The following is a 23,054-nucleotide window of genomic DNA, read 5'->3' as shown; positions in this document are numbered from 1 at the left end:
GAATAATATAGATTTTGTTTAAGTTTAGTTATTTTAAGAAATTAGTTATAGTAGAATTGATTTTAATATCTGATTTTAGTAGTGTTTATAGTAAATTTTTAATAAAGTTAATAATTCTTAGCGTGACACTTACTTTCGCGTGACACTTGCTTTTACTGACTGTAAGCGAGAGCTCGCAGCCTCACAAAGGGGAACCGACTATTAGGGATAGTCGTCAAGTTTTCCGGCAAATGGCATTTTGTCTGAAGAAAAATGGTATGTTGTATTCTCTACGGGCCGTAGAACCGCACAAATCAAGTTGCTAGATAGCATTAAGATAACGGTGTTGCCCTGTGCATGTCAGCAATGTTGGAGGCGAGCACCAGTAAGTTTGATTGTTGGTACTTTCCACCATGTCGTACCATTTCCTCGGTTGCTTTGTTCCTTCCAACATGTTATTTCGTTGTTGGCAGCCACTCACAGGAGGTGTTTCAGTGAAAGACAGGCGCACGTACGCATGTCAAAGCGCAATTATTTTTGGGTCGTCCCTTTCTGTCATATACCGAGCGTCGATTGAATGACCAAAAAGACATAGCGTCACATGCCCCATTTATTTCGCGCAAGAAAACACCAGAATAATAGCTCAGATTTCGTTTGTGATAGTAGAAGAACAATGCGATGTGTCTCCGTAGAACCGTTCTGTTGAGGTCGGGTTAAAGGTTAATACGCTAGAACGCTTTGAGGGTTTCTTCGATGTTAGGGGAATCGGAAGCTTACCGATAATGGCGTCTCGAGGGAGGGAGAGTTGTAGTGCGAATACGCGAGCTAATTTGAAGATGTCCCAGTTCCAGCATTCCCGGGAGGACGCGTGGGGACTTTTGAGCTCAAATCGTGGGTTAGCAAGGTCAGAGTACAAGACGGATCTACGCTACTTCCGTTGGCTAAGCTGGGAGTCTCATCTACAAGGGTCCAGGGAAATCAGGTATGCCTGCTTATCATGATGAATTAGAAGACGTTTCTGACGTATTCTTCCGTCGCAGATTCCATAAATGTCTCATGTAATCCTCCAACCTCTGCCAAACTTCCAATCTTTAGTTAGTGCCTCCTACGAAACAGCAGCACTTTAGTGTTTCATGAGAACAAAGTGATGTTCAATTTATTTCTGTTCTTCTTATGATAGTAAGCGCAGGCGTACTTATAGAATCAGACTATACTTGGGAAAAAAAAGTTGGAAACAAAATTGATAAAGAATATGAGTAAAGAACAAAAAGAATGTTGCATCCGTTATTAATCCCACAGACACATAACCTTGAAGTAAGTAGTATCCGTCCCCTGATCTGCAAAACAAACACCATACTGCGAGCCCGCATAAGTATCCACCTCACACTGTACTGGACTTGTCAAGTCCGGACAAGTAAGCTTTCCAGGAGCAGTCTTAGTTCCGGTATAAGTGCAATCTCTAGTCCCAAGAATACTGAAAGGCATCTTAATTGTACCATCGGGGAAAGGAATGTTGTTGGCGTTGATATTGTCATCCGCGTATACCGTACCGTCGGCGTCGCAGACGTTACCAGTGGACCAGTCAAAGCCATACTGTCTGGCAAAAAACCACCATTGACTGAACCCGGCCACAGCACCTTCATATGCCTCTGAATCCCACATGATCCTCAAAATGGCGGTTGGCTCTGGTGGTGGTGTGCCGCCTGGAGGGTTACTTGTGGTAGTAGGCGTTGTAGTCGTTCCTCCGCCTGTGCTGAACCCCGAGGTGACAGTTGTTTGAGATGCAGTGAAGCCCGTGGAACTTGGATCCTTTGGGTCTTGGAAGCCTGGTGGTGCACCTGTTGGTGTAGGAGAACACCAATATCCCGAGCAGAGATGACCGCCACACGAACTGGCACAAGTCGGCCCTGGAGTCGGTCCGCTTGTAAAGGTGATTGTTTTGCCACCCTCACCATTCGGAGAATTTCCGCTTCCCGGAATCGAACATACTGGTCCTGATTGTCTCTCAACAATGTCATCCTCTCGAATATCTCGCGCTTCGGCATTTCCTGAGCCACAAGATGTGATGTCTGAAGGAAGATTTGGGCACCCTTTCTCTTCGTTGCCGCCTGGAAAATCCAATAAACAATTGGTTGTTTTAGACATGCCATTCCAGATAGTCTTGACTTGGTTAGGTCTCGGCGTCCTTGGGGTAATTACGCGCTGTAACTCGTTGATCAGAGCTTTGACTGCTTTCGGTCCACTTGAGTCGGCCCGGTTCACTGGAAGGACACAGAGGTTAGCATCTGAGCAGAGGGTCTTGTGAAACTCCCAAACTGCTCCAAAGCTATTGAGCAATGGATAGGTTCTGGTTATGCAATAGTTTTCTGGTGAGTACTCATAGAGGCCAAGGTCTCGAAGCCATGTATCGATCGGCTGCTACGCAGAAGAAAGATACGAGTAATGGAGACCGGTGACTTAGGAAGTCAAGGATTCCATGTGGATAAATTGGAAACTTACATTGATCGTGCCACTGCGATGGAAGCCTTTTCAGATAAGCCGCCAGCGCTGCCACCTGTGGTGCAGCATATGATGTACCCGACTCTGTCCCATAGGGATTGCGGATTGTTGGATCCGTTCCGGCAACATCAACCCGCAAACCCGCGGCATGGATGTTGACAAAGTCGGCTGTTTGGGAAAAGTCCGCTACCTGACCGTAGTCGTTCGTAGCTCCAACCACAATCAAGTTCGGCAAGTACCCAATATCTTGTGAATCGTTTGGATCTTGGTAAAACGAAGTAAGACTTGTTCCTCCAGACTTCGCAAACAACTGGGGAAATGTGTCTACCGCTTTGCGCCCAATGTTGCCCGAATTGCCAGCCGCAACGACAATTGTAACACCGGCCTATAAAACACGTTATCACTATTGTCCCTTCAACTTTCGATGTCTCTTTGGAAAACTCAAAAGAGAAGATAAGTTTACCTGATCCATTTTTTTGAGGATGTAATAGAGTCGTTTGATAAAAGCCGGAACCCAGAAATTCTCCTGCGAACCCCAAGAAAGATTCAAAATTGAGGTTGCAGGTGTCCTACCCCCGGTGTTCATATCATCCCAGGCAGCGAGCAAGTCTTCCAGATACCAATCTCGAGGACTCTCTGTCCCAGCAGGCGGGTAAACGTAGCTGGAATATACGACAGAGCATTTCTTGCAGAGTCCAAGATTTACACCCTCGATGACTGATGCTATCCCGACGCTATGCACGGTATTCTGATCAAAGACGAAGGGAGTGTAGCCGTATGTGCTTCCTGTCCGCAGCTTTCTCGGGACATTGCCAGCAAATTCGGGATGTGTCGGAGCTGCGAAATTTGAACCATTAGAACGTCTCGCGAGACTTTTTTGAAAGTACAAGAATCTCAATAGAATCATGAAGTGGGTGAATGGCTACAGGCTGGTGAACTTACACATGCCAACTTCTCCTATAGTGTAGACCGTCATTCCTTCCCCTGCCGAGTCGTCGTAGTGAAATGTGTACGTGCCATCCCTGACACCCGTCCAGAAGTCTGGGTCAAAGGTCGCACCGGTCCCTCTCCATACTGCCCCAGGCGGAATTGACGCGAAAGCAGGATTCCAGAATTTCATAGCACTTGAAGTAGCTGCTCTCTTCCATAGTTTCGAGTCACCAGAATCGTATGAAGACTCATTCGCTGATGGGTACCGAGATGACGGCTGAGACATGGGGATTTCTGGGCCGGGAAACACATCTGCATGTAAGGCTTCTCTCAAAACCAAACCATGGGAAACATCATCGTTAGGACCCTTCGGGTTCTCCTGGTTGAACTGGCCATAGTAGTACACAGAAGCAATTGGGGGACTATTCAGAAGCAGACTTTTGATGTTGAAAGGTAGATTTCGTACCCAGAAATAACCTGTATAGCCGAGATTGGTGGACTGGATAGTATCAAATCTCAACCCATTGTTGGTCAATAGTCGAGCAACGGATGGAGCATCTCCTGGAGTGAGGGGATACACAATAGCATTCTCGATAGTGCAGCTGGGGTCATCGCCGGCTCTTTTCGCCTTTGCGTTAGGACTTGCAGAGCACGAAGCAATCGTAGTTTGGGTCACCGTAGTCCCAGAATCGCTCACAGAACAGCCATAGACAGTCAGGCAAGCCGATGTTGTTTGTGTAGCAGTAGTTGATGGTGGCTTTCCTTGCGGCGAAGTGACGAGGAATGACGTTCCTGTTGAGCAAATAGAAGCAGACTCGGTCTTGCATTCATTGTTCGGCTCCGAAGAGTATGTTGGTATATGATCTGGCCCAATCTACGAGTTAATTGTTAGCTCATGCGTTACTGTGACAGGTCACGCAAAGACTCAGCTTGACCCTACTCAACCAATCGTGGTCTCTGCGGTACACATAGAATAAAGATGATTGAACAAGACAGTACATACGGTTATGGTTGGCCAGCGAGGCATGGTACCTTTGAGAGTAAATCCTGGTGGCCATTCGATTGGTGGAGGAATCGGCCCAGGATATATTCCTGGAGGGAAACTCCAATACCATCCACCAATATTTATCTTTCCAAATGAAATACAGATGTTGAAGAACCATAATTTACAGGGCATGTTTACTCCGGAACCCGTGGGAGTGGGCTTCGTGACCGAGGTGGATATTGGAACAATGACTCCAGGAGGCCATGTCGTCCATACCGGGAGTGGAGTAGTCGTCGTGGATGTTGTAGTTGGAGGCGTAGATGTCGGTGCTGGTGGCCAGAGTGTGACGAAGCTACAGTCCACTTGCACCAGGCCGGTCGTTGCAGCTAAGAAAGTGACAATCTTTGTGGTCGGGCAAGTATAACTGAAGATCCAAGAGGTTGGAACCGGGCAGTCCCTGAATACGGTCACAGAAGGTGTGGCGAAAATGATGGCACCTATACTGATTTAGCATTGTCACTTTAATAGAGGGTGCTTAAAAATGACCAAAGGTGCAGATCAGCTCCCAGCACATTTAATGATGACCACCGGACATCAAACAGTCTATTTGAAGAAAGGAAAGGCTTACTTTGTGGGGGGCAGTTAAGAGTCGTTGGCGCAATGCCGGTCGGAAAGGAGACGGTAGTGACAGTTGGACCATTCACGACGACTGTCGCTGTCAAACCGGTGTAGCTGAATGGCAGATAGTCAGCAGATACTCATCATGGCCGGCTCAAGTGAAGCTTGCAACAGTGCAAGAAACGGCGACGTATTGTGTAACTTACTATGTATTACTGACACCTGAAGTAGCTCCTGCAGTGGACTCAGAATCCGTAGGCCCTCCTAGAATCTGTGGCCATGGTGGAAGTGGAATGACTCTAGAAGTTGTTCCACCACTTCCGTCAGGTAACCCGATTGTGATGGGAGGGATGTCTACACTTTCGGAAATGACAAAACTCGATGCCCCACTGGTGATATTGTAGTTGGAGTAGCTCATTCCAGTAACAGTGACAACAGGAATTTGAAGAGTGGTGGTTAAGGTTGTTGTGACAAATACAGCTGTGACCACGCCATTTGTCGTAACCAAGCTTGTTGCTCCATACTCGAACGAGGTAGGATAACCTCCTGGAGTTATGGTGGTAGGATTGGGCAACGGGCTCGTTGGGAAGACGAGGAGACAAGAAGCCACAGAACATGTCACCGTAGTCGAAGTCCACACAGGAGTTCCCACAAATACCGTATCGATGTTATCTGCACCAGGAATGGGAATCCAAATACTGTCTTCAGTGGTGAAGCCGCGCTGATTTGTGTCGTTCTGAAAGACGGCGCTGTTGCGGACACCGGTAGCTATTTCGGACGTGGCAACCGTGTAGAGGTTAAATATTACAACTCCAGTCGATCCAGTGACCTCTAATATACGCTGCTGGCAATTGAAAGTGTCGATACAATCTTGATAGTCTAGATGATCTAGGAATCAGCAATCTCTACTTTCCTTGATGTGCATAGGCTGTGTTAAAACACAAAAGATTTCAATACGTAAAGAGCAGTAGATGTGACAGAAGGGTTTTCCTTACATTCTTGAAAGAAGCTGTAAAGTCCCGCACCATGGACAGTAACTGAATCCGAGTTGACCACACGTAGACCCCATGTAGCTGCACAAGACGGGTCGTCATGACAGTTGCTAAAGTCCGGATCATTGGTGAAAGATGCTGCGATATCGGGGTAAAAAGGCCCAGGGGCAATTGGAACGGGTTGGTAATAAGGCGTCTCCGTTTGAATGTGGCCCATGAAAATGTTCTTGGCTCCGCTCACTTGATAATTGTACATAACTGAATGCTCAGAAGCAGTACCGTAGAACCAAGATGGCCCCTGGGACTCAATGAGCATTCCACGAGCACAGTATATGCTGATCTGGCTGGAAGATGAATCTGGTTGGTTGACCATCACCTTGTCGTTGTCATGATCCGCAACCCAGGCCCAGACGTTTTCGAAATAGCCCGAAGCCTGCTTAGTCACATGGAACATGAGTGCTGCCGCGATGCACTGGTCATTGTAACCAAATTTGGGACAGTTCTTCTGATCGACTGGAACCCCTGCAGTCAGCACCCGTGCCTTCAAAGCCGTGCTTAAATATCATCGCAGCTCTTTCCATTTACTCCAAACAAAGCTGCTGCCTTTGGATCCTGACTTGAAATTGGGAAACTGGAGGAGTACTTACGATCTGTTCCTAGCCCGCCACCAACACGGAAATGGGAATCCCACATGGCCGCAGCGCCTTGGGTAGCAGCAGCAACGTTCCATTCCATGAGAACAGCACCAGCGGTATTGCCACGGACGCTGAACAGCATTTCTACAATTTCCATGGTTCCAATTTCACCCTTGTTTCCTACCTGCACCACTACTTTCGGGTTTGCCATGTCAGAAAAATAGAAACCGGAGCCTTGAATTTGAGACCAGCTGGATCCTTGGACTCGTGATCCTGTAGGGATGAGAACTGTGCTTCCAACCTGATAAATACCAGCTGGAAAGAACGCTATGAGCTTGGAGGATACAGCTTTCTGAAGAAACGAGTTGATACAGCTGGCTTGGTCCCCAGAACCATCGTTCTTACAGAGACCGTCTCTGGTTGCTACCAAGAATCCACTGGCAGGGGTGGACTCATATTGTGGCCGGGACCGTGTATAAAGACTGCCATCGCTGACCAAAAGCGGAGTTGCTTTCCGAGGTGCCGTAGCTGATTTGCCAGAGTAATACGAGCCAACCCCTCCATCATAGACTTTTCCGATGGTCCAGAGGTCGATCTTGCCAGATGCAGAGAGAAGGTTGCTGCCGCCAAAGACTTGAACAACATTGGCGACACCGTTGACGGCAACGTTGTCAAGGACGATATTTGGGGATGTAGGATTGCCATTGGTGAGAATGCCCACAGGTACATTGCTGATCGCGCTATCGATAATGGAAACTGACCCAATTCCTTGCCCGGTGGAACCGCCGATTCCACTGATGTTGAAACCAATAGCCCCACTGCTCGTAGTGTCAATATACATCACACATCTGTGAGTAGAAAGAATATATCCGTGAAAATAGAATATTGTATCCGCCGATGAAGGAGAACTTTGTAGTGGAACCTGACCTACCCCGAAATTTGAATATTCTGCCATGTCCAACCCCAGTCCCAGATCATCTGAACTGCTGTCAAACAATCATTAAACTTGAGGTTGCGAGAGGTATACTGCTGAGAACCAGCCCGCCAGCCGATGTTACCGCCATTGAAAGTGAGATCTGAAACGAAACCGCCGCTGCCATTTTCTGTGAAAATTCCAACATGCGTTGTATTGCTTCCGGATGTAGCTTTTGGCATGTTAAAGACTAGGTTTTGCAGACTAGTCCCTTGGGCCACTTGCCAATGAATACCAGTGGGTACCTGCAGTCCAATATTAGTCTTACGCATTGGAAATCATATACCTTCGACATCGCAAGAACTCTCATGCTGAGAATGGGATGGAAAGTATATAGTCTAGTGCAGGAGAGTTACCTACCAGAGGCTGGTCATTATCCGCCGTGGAGCTAGGCATTTTCGTCAAGTCGAAGACGAAATTCCGGATTTGACGAAGGAACTGGTTTTGGTTGATGAACCATTGCGAACCGGAGCCCCCAGGGATATACACGTCGGTATCGATGAGTGCAATGCCCTTGAAATTTTCGCATCCTTGAATGGTGGGCGGATTTAGGGCATCACCAATGAACTGTGTATAGTACAATTGAATGATGGGGACACAGACGCGATACGTGCCAGCAGGGAAGTATATGACAGCGCCTTGTGTGAACGTATTCCCACAATCCTTACCACAACGATTCCCATCGGATACAGCTGCATTGATGGCCTCAGAAGCATCGGTATTTCCCGTGTTATCAGCCTTGTAATCATCTACGACGTTTCTGAAGAAGGTGTATCCTGAGCCTGCTAATGGTTGCTGTGATAAGAGTTAGCTCAAAACTATATCTTGAAGTGGTAGCTGTGAACTGACACTGCCCAACTTTGCTAGACCTGGCAGCCAATATAAACCCCCATTTTGGCGCTTATTGTGGGTATGAGTAGTATTATGGGCATGTGTGAAGTTGAAAGCATGAGTGAAGTTGCTACCAAACACACCTGCGTCATTTTTTCGGAAGCCGCCATGAACAACTTCAAAAGTGTTAGTCCTCTGGAAGACAAATTATGGCGTCACGTTCTCCGATATGAAGACGTCGTATCAAGAAACGTCTTCACATTTCAGATCTTGGAGCTTTAGAAAGATAGGTCGACGAAAGTACATACCCCTGTTAGCCCGCAGATTTGACAAGTAGTTATTCAAGCTACCAGAGTATGGCCATGTTGGTCCATCTTGCTTCCCTGATATCTGCACGTCAGAAACAGTGTCGCTTAATCTCAAATTTATACCAAAGCCTATAACCACAAACCTTTATCTGGTGCTACATGGAAGTAATTGCGGGTATTGTCAACCATATAAGGTGCGTTGGGCTAGAAATTTGGTCAGTCCATTGTGACTTGTTTGGAGGAGGTCTTCTTACCTGTGGTCCATAGACGGGAACATCGGGATAGCCTGCCTGCCATGAAGGCTTCCAATCCGGCGTAGTTGACGCAGTGAAGATGCATTGAAGTAGCAACAACAGAAAAAGTCGAAGATCCCGTGCCATGATGGGCGTCGACAGACTCAGAGCGAATCCCTGAGATCCGAATGAGAGTTGGTTAGAAACCAGGAAAGTTCTCCACGCCGATGAAGCGTCTTTATGAAATGTTTATCATGGCAATTCGTCGTCCTAGGTAAGCAACGACAAAAGCATCGCTGCCCCCTGAAGATCCCCTGAAGCCTGGGGCTCTGCTGCGTGAGAAAGGCTCACGTCGATACTGGGTTTGTAGGTTATGGCTGCCACGCAAAGATCTCTGCATGTGGTGGTTATCCGCTCGGTTAGGTTCGCGTCTAAGGTCAGGTCTACCATCAGCAACAGTGAAAACAATTATGAATGGTCCGGATAAACTGGGTAGCATGTTCTAGTACGAATAGGCAAGAATCCTGAGCCTTGCATGATACCCTGCTCTGATTTGTATCTCACGTCAGAATATTGTGACCTGCCCATTGCAGTAAAATCCAGCAGTATCACGGGAGCGGCTGGGGGGTGAGTAAAATCAATAGTTCGTCCCATGTCGACTGCTCATCTGACTTGCCACTGAGAAGGTTCGATGGGGCGCAACAGGAATCCAAAATCTCAGCTGTGTTACACTATTGCCGAATCTGGAAAATAGATATGTTGTGTGCCTTCCCCCATAGTAACGCGATAGGAGGCTAGTCGAAGCGAGACTCGTCGAGTCTACGCCTCGTACCTGCATACTGCCCTTGCAGTGCAAATTTAATACAATGACCAAACCTTCAAAGCAAAGGTTTGGCGATGGCCTGCAGAGTGTGGCAATAAATCTGCATGTCGACCTTAATGACTTTAGTGCAGACTGTGCCGCTGGTCATTTCCATACTGCATGCGGCATGCGATTTTGTACAAGCTGGAGATTCCGGAACAATGGATTGGCTCCCGTGGGACAGTCTCCAACTTCACCCCATATTTTCTGGTATGCTCTTCGCTGTAGGAAGACTGTCCGGAAACAATCTGCGTCTATAATGATTCATTCGAGATGTTTGAAGGTATACTTGGGTAGTAGTTGCAGAAGACCAGTAACATAGTTGTTGGCGTGCCCCCAAGTAATAGCGCGATGATACCATACGAGTGGCACTTCCATGAAGGAGGGATCTCGACCAAACCGTCCCATGTACTCATTCATAGTCGGTGAAAACTACTGTACATTGAGATGGTGTGGCAACCATGTCAGACTCTGGACCGGCTCCCGACTAAGGAGTACTGGTCTGACTATTGATGTATTCTCTGAGATTGAGGCGATTAGAATATTGGGTCTTTGTGGCGGCAGTGTACGGTGTAGAGACTCACTCATTGGATGTTGGCTGCGTATCAGCACACCAACCGAGAAAGGCAACCGACGGCTGACATGGGAGCTTCAACAAGCAAGAGTGACCCTTCGAGCGAGTACCTCCATATTCAGCACACTTGACGTTACGTATTCACCTTCCGATTTAACGGCGGTGATCGACACCAGAAGACACCAACAATATTCCCATTGGACTGTGCCCTTTTGCTCTCGGATCGAGGTCAGGCACTTCGCCCAGCTACTTCGCCCAGCTAAGCAGACCTTAGATGTTACATGGGCCCATGTAGCCTTTTCTGTGCCTTCTGGCCTGTGTACGTGCCGGGATTTAACTCATGGTATGGTATGCTAAGAATGGCCAGGAAGAAGTGGTGTGAAAGGTCGGCCTACCCCCTGGAAGCCTGGAAGCTTCGAGGAATCGTAGGCAAACATGCTAGCCTACAGTGGGCAGTCCATCTACTGGATGTGATGGTGATATGCAGGGCGATTGTGAAGGTAAGGGTGGGAAAGGGCACTGAGGTAGAAATAGGGTTTCGTTCCTATGCTAGCGGGCGCACTAACCTAAGGGAAGATGGGTCGGGAGCACAAGTGATTTAGCCGGAGCGCTCCACTTCTCACGTTCAAAGCAAAACAAGCATTGAAAGAGGGGGATCGATGGGGAGATTACATCTGACATGGTTGGGGATTGGGGGCTGGTGGGGGTGATTCTGCGGACATTTCCCCGCAGCATTTTGCTTCCATAATTCCATAAATCAGATATTTCCCTCACGGAGTCACGGTACGGCCCGCGTACGCAGCGAAGTAAGCATCACAGCAGGTCTTCAGCTTGCTCCATGACCGAATTGTATCTCGTTATTGGCCCACTGCCCTAAATTATACCCTTGGCTACTTGATGTACGGTGCCTTGCACAGCCTCTGGGCTGCAGCTTATCTGCAAGGTAATCGGGGGAGAGATATTGATTCAATAATCGGCCGTAGAAGATTGTCACTGTGCATTCCCTCTTGCTAGGTACCAGGCCCGCAAAGATAAATCTCGACGTCCGATTTGCTTATATTCCCAGCGCTACGTTTGTTCGAAATTGGTTATCGGATACATGTTTCCATCCCCTACTCACATCCCTGGAAAGTCGATCAGCGACAACCTGAAGAACTGTCTGAGTCGGTTTTAGGACAAACCTAGAGTGAGAATTGGAATAACCAACCGATGTACAATGGATGTAAGGACTTGCGTGTATCCGAATCTAAATTCTATCCAAACAATGGCCGTCTATTCGGATCAACGTCTGTGGGGACAACCAAGGTAACATCGGCGCTGGCCGGAGCTTGTCCAGTCCAAGCTTTATCTCCTTGTTCTCGTGATGCCGAACCTGTAGCAATACGGCGCAGTCAATAGTAAGCTTTTCTTCATCCGATCATGCACCGTCGCGAACTTTAAATTTCGTTACGACTTCTCAATTCCAGCATCATTGCGGCACCGAATCCGCTTACACGAACTATCCAATAGAAGCTGTTCCAGATAATTGTTGTGGTAAGTGTTGCTACACCCGTCCTGGATATCGAGCTTCCAACCCCGCAGAACATCTTGTAGAGCTGAACAAAACGTCCAATCGAGAAATGGAGAGTGAGAGCAGGAACACTGCCATCATGGGCTCCGGTCCATTATTTTCGGAGACTATAAGTACAACTGAACTCCACGCCAAACTTGCTGTTGGGATTCGCTACGACAGCAATTCTAATTCATAATCCCCTCCCAAACACTCTCTCATCTGCAGCAATGTTCTTCACAGGCTTCTTAACCGTCGCTATTGCGATCTTGTCTGGCCATGCAGTCACTGCCCAGCTCTGCGAGTCTCCAAATAAGCTATGCTACGATTCTCCAGGCAGCACCCCTCAAGACGTCGATGTTGCAGACATCCAATTCGTTGCTTCCTACCTCCGAGCATACGGCGCTCAAACGCGTGCTGGCCGCCAATTCACCATGACTGCTGCTACAGCACCAGACTGTGCTGAATGGTCTCTCTATTCTCACGGATCTGTCCTCGCTACGGCTAGACACATTAATAGCACCGCGAACTCAAGTGTTCTATTTGCAGATATCGCAAATACCATTGGTATGTTCCGGCCTACTATTCTCAAGACAAATCTAATATTGTTGTAGATGGAGGAGCTAGTGCCACGGACGCTCAAAAGGCTGCTGCTCTTATTGGGTGTGGAACTGCTGGTGGCAGTCTGGGTACTGTACGTCAAGCCCGCAGCGGCCATCCCCTATTGTTGGCCTCCAACATCAGTTCGTGGATTCATTGCTGATGTCTATCTTATTAGGTATATGACCCCAAGAATGCACAGTATAATACTTCAACGTACCTCGCCAACGATTACACACCTTCCGGAATCCTGATCAAGATTGTGTGGTCTGGTGCTCAGTAAGAAAAGAGAGGGAAAGATTGTGAAAGGGTTGAGGAATGGTTCGCACAAGACGGACTGCAGGTTGGTACTTCGGATTATTACGAGTAGAATTTTCTATTCTTAGCTAGGATTTTTAAAGTCTTCATGATGTGAAACTACCGATTCATAAGACCGCCCAAGATGAAATGTCTAAAACTTTCAAGCAGTCAACATGATGTGTGTCATCTGTATTGTGATTACGGCTGTCTTAGAAAGTATGTTTGCGGACCGAAACCATAACTGCCCGTTTCCGTAAAGCAGTAAGGAGCTCTACCTACCGGAGGGATGTTAGTTGAATTCGTATCACGCGATCATTTCATCAATTACTGTATGGTATTGACCAGCCACAAGGCTAAGCGAGCGAAGCCCTTTAGGTTGCTGAGCCCACTCTCATCTTTTACTCGCTTCCGCCTTCCGCACACAACATACCTTGTCTCTATGACCCTGACAGTGCACTCATCCTGGGTTCGTGTATCGGTGCCATGGTGCATAAACCCATTCAAAATTGGAAATGAGGTTTTCTGTTATGTTGAAGGGTACATCTCTTAGAGATTTGTTGAGAAAACACCATCACTTCTCAACTACACTCTCATCAGCAACTCTCTCCCTTTCCCGCGAGGCATATCCTTCTCTTTCAAGTTTTTTGTCTCCCAAGCTGACTCCAATCTGTCTGACAACCAACCAACCAGGCAATAACGCCAAGCCCCAGAGACCGAAATTGAGGTACACTCCTCCAACATCTGCAAATATTTTGATGCTGTTCAAGCCATACTGATCATCGTTAGTTATAACGTTGGGACGATTCCAGATTTACGACTTACGCTGACTGCTTGTACTGCAGATTCAGTTCCTCTCAAAAGACCAGCAATACGAATGACCTCTGCATCAGTCCCAGCAAGTTCACCCACAACGAAGTACCTAAGCTCGTCAATAAGGCTTCAACGAAGGGTCGGAATTTCACTTACAGGTACATGTAGTTAACTTGAAACCCAATAACCCAGAACAGAAATAGTGCGAAGCCCTTCCCGAATCCTTTATCAACCCAATCAAAAGTCGGCTTGCTCTTGTGGAAGTCCGTGACCAAGATGGTAGCCCAGAGCCACCAGACACCTTGAAGACCGAGGATAGCGATATAAGCGCCTCTGGCTCTGGTCTTGAGACTAAATTTCTTCGAGTCCAAGAAGGCACCAAGTACATTGCCGCCAATCATAGCGACGATACCTGAAAGGAACGATCCCAGAGCTCTAGCTCTGACACTGAACCACAATGACTGGAACGTGAAGAACACTGCTTCAGCATAAACAGCCTGCGCAATGACCGGGACAAGAAGCAGGAAGTTCTTGCTGAAGAACAGTTTTGTGTTGGCTCTCAGCTCGTACATGGCATTGTTAGTAATCGCCAATTTGACCTTCACCCCATCCGTTCTCTGCACCTTATCAGGTTTATTGAGTAGTAAGCCCGCGAAAGGACCGAGTGCCTGCAAAGCAATGAAAGCCAGGTAAACATTATATGAGACCTTGCCAGCTTTGGAATTATTGGCATTGATACCCAGATTGATAGCTCCTCCAAGTACCTGACCACCTATCCTGAAGCTTAGCCAGAATCCTAGGAACCGCCCTTGATTATGGGGTTCCGGATAAGCGAGTGCAATAGCGGCTTCCGCCATCCAGAAAACACCAGCGGAGATACCGCACAGTGCCGCTCCGAGGAGGACGAACCATTCATTGCCGAAGCGGTTGTTGGTGTACAGCCCTGCAGCATAGGGAGCATATCCCATGGTTCCAAAAATAAGTGTGTACTTGATACCGATGGCTTTAACAAGGATGGGGGAGAAGAAACATGAAACAACCATCAGGCAGAAAGTCAGTGCATTGGCGGCGTTGACAAGATATGGCTTTTGCTGGCCGCCTGCGCCGAGGGAGTTCATTGCTCCCCAGATACCAGGGGCGAGGAAATTGCAGATTCCGAGAACGAGAGCATTGTAAAATGTGCTGCGGTACCACTTCGCTGTTATTCGTTAGTGAAGCAATAGCTTTGGGCAGGGGACGAACGTTTGATGTATTCGCGTGTGATGGGTTGAGCTTCATTATCGGAGGATGACAGCTCAGTGTCCACATTGAGTTCTGATTTTTGTTGGATATCAGACATGACGACGAGAAGATAGGTAGATAGATATGACTCGGATTTGATGTGTACTTCGCAAAGTCTCGACTTCCAGGTCTATGGGATCAGCCAGACTTATACCTATTCTCCGATGTCATTTCTACTAGATCTGGCTATTGAACAAACTTTTCTTGGTGCGAAGTATGATAAGAGCCCGGCAAGTTTTTCCATGGCGTGCGATGGCGAAAGATGTGCCTTGCAATCACGTTCTTGGAGACCCACTTCGGGTTTCCAAGCTTCAGTATAGCTTGATCCGCATCGGCACTTGTCAACTGGGTATCATCGGGTGCTCAGGTAGCGAGGAACTAGAATCCGTATACATATGTCAAATACCCTTTCCATTCTTAGCGTGCGGAACGATCCAACAGAGGATTTCGTTTAAGTTTATGTAACACGCCGTCTCTTGGCAGGGCTATCTATTGTCCCCTTGAATCCATTTGCCTGTTTTACACCGTTCGTCTCTTCTTTGCCATATGCAGGCACATCCTCTCCAGCTTTCCAGAAGAACTTAGCACCTGGATGTGTCTCAGATAATCTTGAATGCCCCGCAGCACCGAGATAGTTCTCTCTCAGTGTCCCACCAGGGACAGCATAATCATTCCAGAAGATTCCTCTCCTTCTCAATTCCGGCAACAGATGTTCAATGATATCATCAAATGTCTCAGGCACAGCTGCATAACTCAAGTTGAACCCATCAACATCAGCGACATCAGCCCATCTCTCCAATTCATCCGCAACGGTTTTGGGGCTCCCGACAATCTTTGCTCCATTTCCTCCAATGATAAGATGCTCCGCAATGGTCTTCTTGTTCCACTTGGTACCTTCGGGAGACGATTTCGCCCAGTGATTGACCATACTTCTCACAGCAGGTGGAGCGGTATCAAGGAATCGAAAGTCCTCGTCATCTCCATACTTTCCTAGATCATATCCAGACCAGCCACCAAACAATGCCAATGCTCCTTCTCTATCCCCATAGCTAGCCAACTCCTCGAATTTCTCATGCGCTTTCTCATCTGTCTCAGCAACAATCACTAGCAAGCCAGCAACAATCTTTATACTCGTAGGATCCCGACCAAACTCTTTCGCCTGTGTACGTATCGAGTCAACCGAGGGTCTGACTAACTCGGCAGTATGTCCATTCAGGAAAATCGCCTCAGCATGCGTAGCTGCAAATTTGCGACCAGCACTTGAAGTCCCCGCTTGAAAAAGAAACGGAGTTCTTTGCTTCGAAGGTTCGCAGATATGTGGCCCGGGGATATCGAAGTGTTTCCCCTTGTGGTTTATCTGCCGCACAGCTTTCGGATCTGCATATGATCCCTTGGGCGCAGCGCTCACTGCGTCGTCCCTCCAAGAACCCTCCCATAACTTGTATGCCACCTCCATGTATTCATTGGCGATACGATATCGCTCGTCATGCTCAACCTGGGTATCCAGACCGAAGTTCCTTGCGGCAGAATCAAGGTAGGACGTGACAATGTTCCACGCCACTCTACCTTCACTGAGATGGTCCACTGTTGAGAACTTTCTGGCCAACATATATGGATTCTCGTAAGTTGTTGATGCCGTGACACCGAATCCAATGCTCTCTGTCGCGGCAGCCATTGCTGGGATACTGTAAAGAGGATCATTGATGGGGAATTGGGCAGCTGCAGGAATTGTGGCGTCCAAGTTCGCAGGGCCGTTGTAAACATCGTAACCCCCCAGAACGTCCGCAAAGAATATGGCGTGGAATTTGGCCTTCTCGAGCTTCTGTGCGAAGGAGATCCAATGTTTGATGCTGGCGTACTTGGTGCTGGTGTCGGCGGGGTATTTCCAGAGACCTGGATTGAGATGCCCCGGTGCTTGCATTGCAAATGCATTGAGAATCAATAGTTTCTTTGGAAAAGACATGATTACATTTGACGCGTGAGGGAAAAGAGATGGGGTTGTTGTGAAGCTTCAATGAGATAGGAAATAAGACGCGTTGGAGTCGCGTTTGAGAATGTAGCTTTGAAAGATTTCAAGTGCTACGAAAACTCACTTCCACTTACCTGCTAGCTCATCCAAGCTCATGTGGCTGACATACGGTCGGTAAGAGTCGATTTTCCACGTCGAAGATAAGCATTCATGGGATTGCCGTTGTTGATTGACTGTTGATGGCGTTTTTATCCTGGTCAGATTCGTGAACGCCAAGTTCTCCACAGTGACGCCCTAGCCCGCCACTAGCAATGAGCTTAATTCGACGTTGGTGCATACATTTACCTGGGACTTTGTTAGAAATATGGGGATTGTAGGCGTAGACTCAGTACTGTAGGCCGTACTACTGAGTACACTACCCCTTTATATAGGAGATTCTCTCTCTCTGTAGTAACTCCTTATATAACTGCAATTCTATTATGATAGTAATTCTAATCGATTGTAAAAGACCTTAAAACTTCATTTTTATTAAGATCTCTACTTTATTAACTCTTAGTGTATCTACTACTACGCTATAATATTATCCTAATTAAAAGTACTAATTCCCTATGTCACTAGAGCCTTAAAAGGTAAAACTCTACTAGAGTTTGATAACTTCTTTAAATAAGAGCTTAAGACTAAATAAGAGCTAGCTAGGGCTAGAGTTCTTTATTATATTCTTACTGAAGTTAGTGTGCTAAATAGTATTAATTAATAAAATACTTACGCTAAGGAAAAGAAGGAAGCTTTTAAAATAGTTATTAACTTAATCTCTAAGCTTCTCTTTCCTAAGTATAGAGATATTATTAAACTAAATAATACTAAGCTTCTCTAGGAAGCTATTTATACTAATGAAAGTAAAGTAGTTTAAAGGAGTCTTACTTTTACTAATATAAGAGACGATTTCTTTAAGATAAAATTTATCCTAGGGAAGGAAATACTTTAGAACTACGTTATAAGGCTCTTACTCTTTAAAGTAAAGCTTAGTAATAATAGTAAACCTCTTACTAATAAAGATATATATCTTAAGCTATTATAATTATTACTAGCGTTTAGAGCTTAGATTACTATAGCGCTTACCCTAGAATCGTAAGACTTAGATCTCAGAGATACTATATAAAAGCTTAACGAATATTAAATTTAATAGAGGGAATAGCTTCGACTTGTAGCTACTAGTAATACTACGAATTACGTAAATAGAGGCTATAATAAAAGGAGAAGTAGTAAAGATAGTAGAGGCTAGAGAGGTAGAAGCTACTTATATAAAAGAGGTAATATATATAAGAATAAGAGAGGATAAGAAAGATAGAATAATAATAGTAAAGGTAGTAGCTAATAAAGATATAAAGAGCGCGTAGAAAAAAAAGGAAATCGCCTTAAACTAAGCCGAAATTAGTATACTTAGTATAAAAGCTATAGCTACTAGTATACAGACTATATAAAAGCTAAGAATACTTACGTAAGAGATAGCGCTAATAAAGTAGAGGAAATTAAAGATAATAATACTTATCCTGTGTTCTCTTCAGAAGAGATTTACTACGCTAAAGACGTAGAATATACTTTATTAATAATCTTTATTATAGAATCTATCTGGAAAATTAACTCTAGTGTTACTTACTACTTTAGTAGAGTTCTAGCTAAGTTCAAGTAACTTAAGCGCTAGTGTAACACTAAATACGTTAAAATAGCGACTAATTCGTACTTAATAGCTAAAGGTTATAGAGATATTACTATTAATAAGTTAACCCTTAAAGATATGTAATATATACCTAACTTTAGAGCTATAAAGCTAGTATCGATATATTAACTCTTAGACAAAGGAATTAATACAGAACTAACTAAGATATTAGTAAATAGATACCGGAATAGTGAACTAGCCTTTATAAGTATAAGAAACGGAGGTTTATATATTCTAGATATAAATCCTTAATATTAAGTTATATATAACGCAATTCCGTTAGACTTAAAGCTACTAAAGGAATAAATAGAAAGTTAGCTTAGTATAAAGGAAATAAAGGCAGATCTGCTTTATAGATATTTAAGCTATATAAATTACACCTATTTAAAGAAACTAGTTACTTACAGTAGTTATAGAATAAGACTAATTTCTATTCCGGAGCTAAAGGAAGAGAGGTATTACAAGGCTTACTTTATAGGCTATATAAAAAAGCACTTTAATAAGAAGTTAGATAGTAGAACTAATGTACTTATTTATTAACTACACGCTAATATCTCTAGTATCTTACTACACTTAATTCGTAGCTATAAATACTTCTTTTTAGTAGTAGATAATACTATAAGGACGTATTAAGTAGATCTCTTAGTTAATAAGTCTATATTAACTATTTAACTAGTTATTCAGAAATTAAAGCTATAGCTTAAAACTTAAGGGTAAAGCAAATTCCGTATAATTATCTACTAAAGAACTAATAATAGTAAGGAAGAGTTTAGTCCTAAGTTTATTAACTAGCTATAAGAGAGTAGAATTATTCCTAAACCCTCTCCTTTATATTAATACTCTCTAAATAGAGTCGTAAAGCGATAGATATATAAACTAGCTAAGATTACACGCTTAATCTTCTATAACATAAAGATACCTGAGAATATATAATACTACACTATTAAGTAAGTAATAAAGCTAAAGAACAGATACCTAACTACTACTTTACTATATAAAACAGCTACTAGACTTACTCTAATTGAAGCGTATAAAGGATAGCCTATAAACCTCTCTAAAATAAGAGTATTTAGCTCTATAGCGTACCTTTTATATCTACTAGGATTATATTAGAGTAAAATAAAGTAAAGGACGATTCTAGGGTATTTTATATTAATAGGTATAGCTAATACCTTAACCTATAAGCTCCTGAATATAGAAACCTTTAAGGAACTAAAAACAGCTAATTATAGCTTTAATAAATATATAATATACTTTATATATACTAGTAGTAAGGAAACTACACTAAAAGGTAATAATAAGGTAATAGAAAGACCTCTGCTACTAGCTACTAGTCTAGCACTTACTAAGAGGCTAGCTAAAGGTACTAAAGGCTTAGAAAGACCTCTAAGAGAGAGGCTAGCTATAGAAACTAAAAGACCTCTAGGAGAGAGGCTAGCTATAGAAGCTAAAAATCCTTTAAAGGGAAAGTTAGCTGTAGAAAATATAGTAAGAGATACTAAGAGAGCATCTGATTAATACCTCTCTAAATAAACTTAACTAGTAAACGCGTCTAATAATACTCTACTATTAAGATATAGTAGGAAATAGTATAGAAGATAATACTTTAAGTAAGCCGCTGTAACGGTCCGGTATTTACTCGCTATAAATACAGAAGGCTGCAGTTGATCTCTAATAATCGAGAGGTAGGTATATCACGTAGATAGGAAGATAGTTACTAAGTATTAGAATACTATTTAAAGTTAAGTATAAAGCTCCTATCTAATAGCAGATATACTAGTCTTATATAAAACCTTCGTTCGCCTTAGATCTCTTAGGATACTAGATCCTTAGATCCTTAGATCTATTTTCCTATAAGAGGATCTAGGGATCTAGGGATCTATTATATAACCTATTATCTACTGTAATCTAAGTAACTATTACTACTAAAGCGTGAGTATATAGTAGTACTACTCGCTATCCTATATTATTCCCTAGCTAGTACTACCCTATCGATAGTACTACTCCCTTATTAGTACTAATGCCCCTATAGTACTAATAATAGTTTTATTATTATATAAGTACTAACTAAACTATAGCGCTAAGGGGTTCGTAATACTATCCCCCTCTTAGCTTAGTGTAGTCCCTACGCTTAAGTATAACCTTAAGAAATATTAATAGTTACTAACAACTATCTTCCTTATCTATTATATCTAATGTTATAAAGAAATCGAGTATCACCTAGATAAAGAAAAAATAGAGTATCTAGCTCACGCTCTGTATTAAGTGTACTATATAACTCGTAAAGCCTTATTCCTTCTACTATAGCTTTTCTCGTACTTGCTTCTTAGATTTATCTATTTCGAAATAATACTCCGAGTATATTCACTTAAAGCGTTACGATTATAATACCTCAGGGTATATTAAGAGGTTTACTCTTAAACGACTTATATATTAGTTTAAGATAGGAAAAACTATGACCCCTACTTATCTTCTAACGCCTCTCTCTAAGCCCGTCGAGGATAATCCTACTTCTTAGTTCCTTACTTTCGAACTTAACGCTTACCTAGTGTCCTTCTTCAAGGGCTTAGTCCCTAACCTTAAGTCCCTTTCCTTCTAAGTAAACCTGGATTTCTTTAATAGAATTCCCGTAGAAGCTTAAGGTAGTAGAAGTTAGATTTAAGTTCCTAAGTGTTTTCTAATTATAAGTACCCTTTTTATTTAATTAAATATCGTAGTTTACTATAGTAGTTCTAATAGTCGAGGATAGCTTCTACTTCGTATTTAGTGTTCAGATTAATCAGTTATATTTTAGTAATAAGAGTAAGCGGTACTCTTAGCGGTACTAGTTCGAGGAGAGATATATAGAATACCGGGTAGATATTTATTATTTTTAGTAGAGCTAGTTAATAATTAACTAGTCCCTTAACTTTAGTAATCCTAAATAGTCCTAGCTTTTTATAATCTAATTTATAACTTAATCGTTTAGTTACAATATTCTTTCTAAGTAAGTAGACTTTATCCTCCTCCTTAAGCGTTAGTCCTATACTACACTTTCTATTATAATAGATCGCAGATCTCTACGTGATAAAGAGAATATCAGCTAATAATTCTTTATAGAGCTATTTAAGCTCGCCTGCCTATAGTATAGCTTCTTACGTAGTACCCTAACCGGCTATTAGTAGGTTATATACTATAGGATTATACCTATAATTCGCGTAGAATAGCGATACTCTAATAGTCTCTTAATCCGCGCTATTATATATAAACTAGGTAAGTGGGAGTAGTTATACCTAGTTATCCTACTTATAGTTTATATAATACTAAAGATAAGTCTCTATTATCTAGTTAATTCGTTCTATCTATATATTAGTCTAAGGATAGAATACAGTTAATATTTTCTACTTTATTCCTAAGAGCGTGATAAGAGTTTTCTAGAACTTTAAAGTAAAGAGCTTATCTCTATCTAAGATAATCTTATCTAGTATTCCGTAGCTTACGAAGATTATTCTAAGGAATACCTGCGCTATTATAAGCATGTCTTATATTCTAAGTACTAGTACTATATATATATACTTTATAAACCTATCTATTATTACACAGATCAAGTCGTATATAATTCCTATAACTAAGTCTTTCAAGGGTAGTAACTCGACTATGAAATCTAAAGCGATTAATTTCCATAGGTAAGGTAATATTATTAGTAACTTTATAAGCCTATATAGAGTATAGTGTAATACCTTATTCCGGATATATATATCGTACGACACTACCACATCTTTAACTACCTTCTTTATTCCTAGGAAGTAGTATTCCCTGGATAGCCTAGATAGCGTCTTAGCTACCCCTTAGTATCTATAAGTAGGTAGCCTATACTAGTACGTGACGAATTTAATCCTATCTCTAGTAGGTATATAGATTCGTCCTTAGTATAGGAGCGTGCTACCTATAATAAAGGAGAATCCTTCGCCTAACTACTTCTTCTGTTTAGCTATAACCGGGTTATTAGTATAACCCTTCCAGATTTTCTCAGCGACCTAGCCTATTAAAGCTAGCTATTAGTAATTAACTATTAGTGAATCGCTATCCTTCCGTAGTTCGGTATAGGATTTATAAGTTTTATTTACGAGATATTCCGGTTTCCTGCTTAGGGCATCAGCCCTAGTGTTTTCTATTCCCTTAATATAAGAAATTCGAAGTTTTATAGTAGAGAGTGTTTTATACTATTAAACCTAGTGTCAGTTTAATTCTTTAGTAATCGTAAAGTAAATAAGATTCTTATAATCTATTAAGATCTGTACTTTATAGGCGGCGCCCTTAAAGTAAACCTTCTACTTATGTACTATATCTATAATTACTAGTAACTCTTTATTATATATATCGTAGTTAAGTTCTATTAGTAATAGTTTCCGCGAATAGTAAGTAACTAG

General features: G+C 43.3%; 4 protein-coding genes across 5 annotated transcripts; 1 reads left to right on the top strand and 3 right to left on the bottom strand.

Annotated features, from left to right (window-relative positions):
• Positions 1 to 1,012: 1,012 nt before the first annotated feature.
• ONS95_008770 (uncharacterized protein) lies at positions 1,013 to 11,699 on the bottom strand. Of its 2 annotated transcripts, XM_058502319.1 has the most exons (17): positions 11,601 to 11,699; positions 10,430 to 11,543; positions 9,005 to 10,366; positions 8,894 to 8,954; positions 8,751 to 8,825; positions 8,461 to 8,618; positions 7,972 to 8,406; positions 7,570 to 7,856; positions 6,651 to 7,456; positions 6,007 to 6,516; positions 5,218 to 5,890; positions 5,022 to 5,125; positions 4,412 to 4,890; positions 3,421 to 4,282; positions 2,942 to 3,315; positions 2,479 to 2,863; positions 1,013 to 2,240 (listed from the first exon to the last, which is right to left on the bottom strand). In XM_058502319.1, exons 3-17 carry the CDS (start codon positions 9,128 to 9,130, stop codon positions 1,267 to 1,269), a joined length of 6,309 nt encoding a protein of 2,102 aa, XP_058361247.1. In that variant the 5' UTR covers positions 9,131 to 10,366; positions 10,430 to 11,543; positions 11,601 to 11,699; the 3' UTR covers positions 1,013 to 1,266. The 2 variants fall into 2 exon arrangements, with proteins under 2 accessions (XP_058361247.1, XP_058361246.1); XM_058502318.1 differs by lacking the exons at positions 8,751 to 8,825; positions 8,894 to 8,954; positions 9,005 to 10,366; positions 10,430 to 11,543; positions 11,601 to 11,699 and having other exon boundaries at positions 8,461 to 8,697.
• Positions 11,700 to 12,198: 499 nt separating this feature from the next.
• Positions 12,199 to 12,851, top strand: ONS95_008769 (uncharacterized protein; the record flags this gene model as incomplete). Its single annotated transcript, XM_058502317.1, has 3 exons — positions 12,199 to 12,535; positions 12,583 to 12,662; positions 12,747 to 12,851. 3 exons carry the CDS (start codon positions 12,199 to 12,201, stop codon positions 12,849 to 12,851), a joined length of 522 nt encoding a protein of 173 aa, XP_058361245.1.
• Positions 12,852 to 13,439: 588 nt separating this feature from the next.
• ONS95_008768 (uncharacterized protein) lies at positions 13,440 to 15,044 on the bottom strand (the record flags this gene model as incomplete). The annotated part of the gene is made up of 4 exons (XM_058502316.1): positions 14,921 to 15,044; positions 13,835 to 14,876; positions 13,691 to 13,787; positions 13,440 to 13,640 (listed from the first exon to the last, which is right to left on the bottom strand). Exons 1-4 carry the CDS (start codon positions 15,015 to 15,017, stop codon positions 13,440 to 13,442), a joined length of 1,437 nt encoding a protein of 478 aa, XP_058361244.1. The 5' UTR covers positions 15,018 to 15,044.
• Positions 15,045 to 15,356: 312 nt separating this feature from the next.
• Positions 15,357 to 17,438, bottom strand: ONS95_008767 (uncharacterized protein). The gene has a single exon (XM_058502315.1). It carries the CDS (start codon positions 16,920 to 16,922, stop codon positions 15,417 to 15,419), a length of 1,506 nt encoding a protein of 501 aa, XP_058361243.1. The 5' UTR covers positions 16,923 to 17,438; the 3' UTR covers positions 15,357 to 15,416.
• Positions 17,439 to 23,054: the final 5,616 nt, after the last annotated feature.

This window comes from Cadophora gregata (genome assembly GCF_030347475.1).
Source record: "Cadophora gregata isolate MNR1 chromosome Unknown scaffold_3, whole genome shotgun sequence".
NCBI classification, from domain to species: Eukaryota; Fungi; Ascomycota; class Leotiomycetes; order Helotiales; family Ploettnerulaceae; genus Cadophora; species Cadophora gregata.
The sequence above is the reverse complement of the archived record's forward strand: the minus strand, read 5'-3'. Positions and strand labels throughout refer to the sequence as shown.